This window comes from Octopus sinensis, unplaced genomic scaffold (genome assembly GCF_006345805.1).
Source record: "Octopus sinensis unplaced genomic scaffold, ASM634580v1 Contig18745, whole genome shotgun sequence".
NCBI lineage: Eukaryota > Metazoa > Mollusca > Cephalopoda > Octopoda > Octopodidae > Octopus > Octopus sinensis.
This window is the reverse complement of record NW_021835992.1, coordinates 65890-74017: the sequence shown is the minus strand read 5'-3', so window position 1 is coordinate 74017 and position 8128 is coordinate 65890. Positions and strand designations below refer to the sequence as shown.

At 31.7% G+C, this 8128-nt stretch overlaps 1 protein-coding gene across 1 annotated transcript; it reads right to left on the bottom strand.

Annotated features, from left to right (window-relative positions):
• Positions 1 to 4755: 4755 nt before the first annotated feature.
• LOC115231604 lies at positions 4756 to 6996 on the bottom strand. Its single transcript, XM_029801586.1, has 2 exons — positions 6178 to 6996; positions 4756 to 6033 (listed from the first exon to the last, which is right to left on the bottom strand). Exons 1-2 carry the CDS (start codon positions 6994 to 6996, stop codon positions 4756 to 4758), a joined length of 2097 nt encoding a protein of 698 aa, XP_029657446.1.
• Positions 6997 to 8128: the final 1132 nt, after the last annotated feature.

Genomic DNA, 8128 nt, shown 5'->3' with positions numbered 1-8128 from the left:
TTTTTGTTATATGGTTCATATTCTCTTGTTTGTTAACATTCTCAGATCTCTCTTTATAGGACATTCTTATGATTTTGTAAACGCGAATCAGTAATTTATATTAAATTTTCTACGTAAATTTATTTAGTGAAATTTATGTAAAGTGTATTATCCAATCAAAGCCATTATACTTAATTGCCTCTATGTTTAAAGGAATTGAAACTTTAGCATAATCGAACTTGTCTGTTTCGGTAAAGAAAATGATAATCAGCTTCATCTTTGTAGTATTATAAGGAAAAAAATTAAAGCCTGTTAAATCAAGGAGATTTAAATATAGGCAAATTGAAATTTACATGACTAATTTAAATTTTATTTGCCTCTATCTTTTAAGAAATCTAAACAGTAGCATAATCGAATTTGTCAGTTTCGGCAGTTAAAAAGAATCAATTATGTAAATCTCTAATAATTTTTGCTTTTTCCTTTTTAGTGGTTTTCAAAATCTGATAATTGCACAGTCTATTCATGGTCGATAACAATTAGAGCTTTTATTTTATTTTTTTAACGAAAATTTAACAAAAAGAATTTATGTCATCGAAAAAAGATAGCTAAGCTAATTAATGGCCTCACGAGGCTTGAAGGTTGTGGAGGACCTCATCATGTGAGTCGAGGACTTTCTTGTCGTTCATTTTAACAAAAACGCAGAAAATATTTTTTTTTAATTTTTGGGCTTGAAGGTTTGGGGGACCACATCATGTGAGTCGAGGACTTTCTTGTTGTTCATTTAACAAAAACGCAGAAAATAATTTTTTTAAATTTTTTGGCTTGAAGGTTTTGAGGGACCACATCATGTGAGTCGAGGACTTTCTTGTTGTTCATTTTAACAAAAACGCAGAAAATAATTTTTTTTTAATTTTTTGGCTTGAAGGTTTTGGGGGACCACATCATGTGAGTCGAGGACTTTCTTGTTGTTCATTTTAACAAAAACGCAGAAAATAATTTTTTTAATTTTTTGGCTTGAAGGTTTTGGGGGACCACATCATGTGAGTCGAGGACTTTCTTGTTGTTCATTTTAACAAAAACGCAGAAAATAATTTTTTTAATTTTTTGGCTTGAAGGTTTTGGGGGACCACATCATGTGAGTCGAGGACTTTCTTGTTGTTCATTTTAACAAAAACGCAGCAAATAATTTTTTTTAATTTTTTGGCTTGAAGGTTTTGGGGGACCACATCATGTGAGTCGAGGACTTTCTTGTTGTTCATTTTAACAAAAACGCAGAAAATAATTTTTTTTAATTTTTTGGCTTGAAAGTTTTGGGGGACCACATCATGTGAGTCGAGGACTTTCTTGTTGTTCATTTTAACAAAACGCAGAAAATAATTTTTTTTAATTTTTTGGCTTGAAGGTTTTGGGGGACCACATCATGTGAGTCGAGGACTTTCTTGTTGTTCATTTTAACAAAACGCAGAAAATTGACTTGAAGGTTTTGGGGGACCTCATCATCGAGGATATTCTTTCTTATTAAAATTTTTTGACAGGAAGGTTCTTAGAGGATATCAACCTTTATTGTGCCTCATTATCGAATAACTACAAAAGGGAAGGTTTTGACAATTTGATCTGGTTTGTAACAATTTGAATGTGGGTGTGCACAGACAGACAGACAGACACACAGACAGACAGACAGACACACACCATACCATTTTATTATTAAGATTAGTTGCTCGATGACCTAATTGTGCCCACGGCCGCACATTCATCGACTCACGGCCGCACTTGCGCACCCCTGTCTTGGATAAAGTAAAAAAACTGCTTTAGATTCAATTAATTTGGAAAGAAACCTTGCATTGATAAAATCATGTTATAGTGACATATTAGATGGATTACATCAATGCCAAGAAACTGTTTTTACCATTGAGAATGCCGTTAAATTTATTATTGTGATAAATTTTGGGGATGATCCATGTGGAATATCTAAATATTTCCGTAAAAGAATAGATAAAAATCGATTAAAAGAAATTTATACTGCTAAGATTGATAATTGTTCAGAAATTTGTTCGATATTATGGAAATGTCCAGCAACAACTATTTCCATTGAAAGAAGTTTTTCTATGCTTCAAATGATGTTGGAGAAGGATAGAAAATTTAAAAATGATAACATCATAAGTTATGAGGTACAGATATTTCCAAGCCAGTTTATTACGTACGAAACTGAACTGCAGGTTGACTTATTCGTGAAATTGTTAGAAATATTTCGACTTCAACTGTTTAAATTGCTTTTTAATGAAAACTTCTGTAAGCCAAATTAAAAAAAATTGTTTTCTAAATTTGACCAGAAAATGGATTGAAATTTTGGTTCAAAATGAAAATCTGATCGCCCAGATTGTGGGATCATATTTAAAATTATTTTTAGGACGTCGAAAAGGTCTCCAAGAATTATTTTCATTTCCATTTTTCTAACTGCTGTTTGAGTCAAATTTCGAAAATTCTTTCCCACAAACTCACGTTAATATGAATTGTAACAATGGACCGATCTTAAGCATACTGAAACAGTTTAAAGAATTGTATCAAGCTATTACTGATTTACATATTACGAAAGAAGAATATTGCTATTTAAAAATTATTTTATTTTTCAAATTTTGTAAATTTTTAATGATATTCTTAGATTCAGACGAGGTGAATGATTGTGAGCCTATACTATTCAAATATCTTGCATTATTAGAAAAAAATTGCATTTCACGGAAAAAATTAATCTCAAAAATTTTAATTTTGTTACCGGATTTCGAAAATCTTTCTTTAACATTTAAAAACTTTTTAATTCTCTATTAATTTTAAAAATTTATTAATTTCGAAATTCTATACAAAAATGTCAATAAAACAACAGGTATAGATTTAGAATTATCTAATTTGATAAAATATGTGATATCGCTTAAAAAGATTTAGCTAGCTTTTTTACAATTCTTTAAATTTAAATATTATGTGAAAATATTGCACAAAAATATATGCAAAAAATCTTAAATTCAGTTGCTGTAGAGAAAACAGCAACCAATCGGTAATATTAATAGATATAAATAATCGGTTATAGTATTTCTAGAATCAACAAATATAACTGTAAAACTGGAATTCAATCTGTCTGATCTCTTAGCAAAGTCTCATATTTATTTACCCTAAACGTGAGACTAAAAAGACTTTCCACGTATTTAAAACGACAAAGTTCAATCAAACTAAATTGAGAAAATAGACATCAAAATAATTTTAATTTCATTTGCTAAGAAGCTAAGTGCTCAAACTTTCAATTTGTGATAAACTTAGTTAGTAAAATATTTTTATCAATTATTTCGTTTTCTTCTGATTTTTGAGAAGTGAAACTACATTTTTAATCTGATTAGATACAATATCAAATATTGTCAGCCATCTATGATATCATTATCAAACAATATATAATAGCATATTTTTTTCAAATCGAGATTCATTTCAACAAATTCTAATAATATTCGTCTATAAATAAATTTAATTTAATGTGCTCTATAATCAAAATGAATTCATGTAAAATTTGTGGAGCCAGAGCTAATGGAACAAACTATTCTGTCCGAAGTTGTCACGGGTGCAAAAATTTTTTCAGTATATTCTTGTATAATTTATTATTAGAAGATACATGAACAATAAATCTATGTTCTTTTGCAGATTTGAAGGAAATTGTATTTTAACATACAAAACAAGGAATAATTGCAGATTTTGTAGGCTAAAAAAATGTTTAGACATGGGAATGACAAAAAAAGGTTATTCAATTTATTAACTTTAGAAATTAAAAATACATTTTCAATATCTTATGAGACACAGATATTTCCAAGCCAGTTTATTACGTACGAAACTGAACTGCAGGTTGACTTATTCGTGAAATTGTTAGAAATATTTCGACTTCAACTGTTTAAATTGCTTTTTAATGAAAACTTCTGTAAGCCAAATTAAAAAAAATTGTTTTCTAAATTTGACCAGAAAATGGATTGAAATTTTGGTTCAAAATGAAAATCTGATCGCCCAGATTGTGGGATCATATTTAAAATTATTTTTAGGACGTCGAAAAGGTCTCCAAGAATTATTTTCATTTCCATTTTTCTAACTGCTGTTTGAGTCAAATTTCGAAAAATTCTTTCCCACAAACTCACGTTAATATGAATTGTAACAATGGACCGATCTTAAGCATACTGAAACAGTTTAAAGAATTGTATCAAGCTATTACTGATTTACATAGTACGAAAGAAGAATATTGCTATTTAAAAATTATTTATTTTTCAAAATTTGTAAATTTTTAATGATATTCTTAGATTCAGACGAGGTGAATGATTGTGAGCCTATACTATTCAAATATCTTGCATTATTAGAAAAAAATTGCATTTCACGGAAAAAATTAATCTCAAAAATTTTAATTTTGTTACCGGATTTCGAAAATCTTTCTTTAACATTTAAAAACTTTTTAATTCTCTATTAATTTTAAAAATTTTATTAATTTCGAAATTCTATACAAAAATGTCAATAAAACAACAGGTATAGATTTAGAATTATCTAATTTGATAAAATATGTGATATCGCTTAAAAAGATTTAGCTAGCTTTTTTACAATTCTTCAAATTTAAATATTATGTGAAAATATTGCACAAAAAATATATGCAAAAAATCTTAAATTCAGTTGCTGTAGAGAAAACAGCAACCAATCGGTAACACCAGTCAATGTTTATTTACGAAACCAAAATTTAATTAAGGTTAAAATATTTAATTAGGCCTTTCAATCCTGATTGGTAGTCTCTCTTCTCCTTTTAGGAGAAGAGTCTGCTGCTTGTTCCTCTTCATTCTCTATCTCTGCGTCAGTTGTTGTGCGTCTTTTATCTTTGAATGGAGTGTCCTGGCGGCATGCCATTTCTACTAGTTGATCGGTCGCAGAGGCATATTCCTCGCCAGTTATCTTCATTCCATGCTTGTGTTCAATTATCATGCTCTCTAGCGTCCTTTTGAGCACAACCGATTGGATGTATGTCATTGTAGATTTTTCAATATATAGTTTATCCATATAATTTTTGAAGCATCTTGTGACAACACCATCCCAGGTCAGAACCACGAGAATAATTTTAACTTGGCATTCGTAGAGTAGTGATAGTTCATTTGCAAGGAAATCATATTTGTGAAGTTTCTCAACTTCCACTTGTTTTAAGCGGTCCTGAGATGTTATGCCCACCTCGATTAAGGTTATTTCCTTTTTAATCTTGTCATAAACAAAGATATCCGGTTTATTGAAGTTGACTTTATTTTCTGTTATAATTGACGTGTCAACTCTAATTTCTACATTTTGAGTTGACAATATCGACTGAACTGAATGAGTCTTTAATTTCCTGTTCTTTTTGATTCCATACATTCGACAAATATGAAGATGGACACATTTAACCACCTCGTCATGTCTTCGGAGATAATCGCTATTGAGCATTTTACCACACTGAGTGGCCAGATGATCAACAGTTTGTTTACTTTTTTTACAATGATTGCATAACGGCCTCGTGTTTGCAAAAAACAAATTTCTATCTTGCAGAAGGCAGTATAATGCTTCACTTCGGGGGCCATTATTTCCTTTGGCTAACCATTCTGAGGAAGTAGAAAGATCGACATTTGATTCATCCAGGCATTTGAACATAACAGAGTGTAGTGAGTTGGACTTTATTTTGTTTAGCAAATATTTTTTCTGAATGTCTTTGAGAGAATTAATATCTATGCTTTCTGTGTCAGCAATAGCGTATTTAGAGGTAAGAAATCCTGCGATTGTAGCCAAATGCCATTTCTTTGTTTTAATAACTCGCAGAATCCCCGACCTTCGCAAACACACAGCCGACTGTTTTTCCAAGCTTTTAAGGAATTGCATGAGTATTAATTCGCTCTTGAACGAGATAGAGGCAAGTCCTCTTCCAAAAGTTTTGCGGTCTAAATACAGCCTTTCTTTATTTGCAGGCTGGAGATGTAACTTGAGTGTCATGAGCAGTCGACGTATTTGTTTATCAATGTCATCAAATTCATATGGCTCAATATTAATTAGCCCAATATAATAATTATATAGGGACAATGCATATTCATTTATGGCATAGAATAAGTTCACCGAATTCAATTTTGTTTTTGACAACATAGTTATTCTTTTTTTTACATTCTCCATTATTGAATTCATAACTTTATTCTTGAGGACATTACTTCCTCCATCTTCAAATACGCCCAAATAGCGATATCCATTGATTCCTTCCAAAGTCTCACAGCATGATAAAGATTTGACATTAGAGGCCGATTTTTCAGAGTTCATCTCCAGGCCAACGATGTCAAAAAATTCTTTAACAGCTTCCATCATTTTAATAACACTGTCCTCTTTAAGAGCAAATATCTTTAGATCGTCAATAAAAAATAGGTGATTGGTAGAATATGTCAACATATTTAGATCCTCCTGATTAATTTGCAATTTGGGGAATTTAGAGTTCAGGATCCTGCTTAGGGGATCCATTACCATAACAAATAGCAATGGGGATAATGAATCTCCTTGTAAAATTCCTCGGGTTAGCTTTACTGAACCAATTTTCCTTCCATCAAGATGTAGATTTACTTTCCACTTCTTGACTATACTTTTCACAAAGTTAATAATCCAGAGTGGAATTCCAGAGCTGTCCAATATGTGGAATAAAAATTGGTGATCAACCGAGTCAAAGGCTTTCTTTACATCCACCCAAGCAGAGTACAGACTGTTTCCATATTCCTTGTTCAGGCATTGATTAATAAGTGCCTGCTCTTTCGCACCCTGACATTGCTTTCTGGTTCCAAGTTGATTGTCTGAAATCAGCCCAAATCCATCCACAAAATCAGAGAGTTTAACATTCACACACTTCGTTACAAGCTTGTACAAAGTTGGCATACACGTTATAGGACGTAAATCCTTTGGATTCTCACAATCATCCTTTTTTGGAATCAAGTAAGTTAATCCTGTGTAAAACCAACTCTCGGGCATGTACTCACCCTTGATTATCCGGATTACTTCATTACACAAGAATTCATGTAATGATTTATTTTCTTGATGAAAAAGTTATATGTTCCATCGCATCCGCACGCCTTCCAATCAGGCGCATATTTGAGCATATCTTTAACCAACTCATTTGTGAATTGAGGTTCCATAGGTTCACCACCGGTAGACCTCACATCCACACAATTATACGAAACGTGATCCATATTTTTCTTTCTCCAGACGTTCTCCCAGAATAACAAGCAGTCATCATCATCAAAGCCATATAAGGTTATTTCATTATTCGACGATAAGTTTCGGTAAAACCTTCTACGGTTTAATTCGAAGCACGCATTGTCTTTTCGGAACTCTTTCCTCGAGTTATAAATGGATATTTGTTTCTCTTTAATTCTGATTAGGTCATTCATTAAGGCCTCAATTCTCATTAGCTCTCCCTTTTTAGATTTTTTATACCCGTAGCGGCAAAGAATATCCATTACATTTTTCTTTTCAGATTGAGGTAATGCTTGTCTCGAAAAGGAATTCACTAATTTAATTTCAGCTGCTAATTTCCAAATTTTGTTTTCTGTGTTTTCCAACCATGTGCTTTTTGTTTTTGGTCTTATAGTTAAGGCCAAATAAGCACACTGTGCAGCATATAATATGTCTGTAATCTGATCCATATTTTGTGGAGGATTATCTTCTGTAATACGATAAATTGCAGAATTCAATCCAGACAGAATATTAGTTTTCACTCTATTTTTTGGATTTTTGGGGTAGGTTTTCGAGACTCTCTAGGAATAGATTTGATTCTTTCGAGTTGGACTTTGAGTTCTTCAAGACAATTCTTGAAGTTAGAAATTTCAATATTCATGTTAGATTTTCCTTCACTACAATCGCCTCTTTTCCCTACATTTTGATTCCCATTTAGTGGTTTGACCATTTTTTTTAGTTGATATAGACTTGAGCACTTTAAGTATTTTTCATTGAACTTTTTCAGAATGAGATCCCAGCCACCTCTAGGCATCCTTCCAAATCTTTCTTTGATAGCATAGAACACCTGAGACACCCATTCAGTCTCAGAGACACACTTGACATCCTTAATAATGGCGGACATGGAATGAAAGTTAGTTGGTGCAGC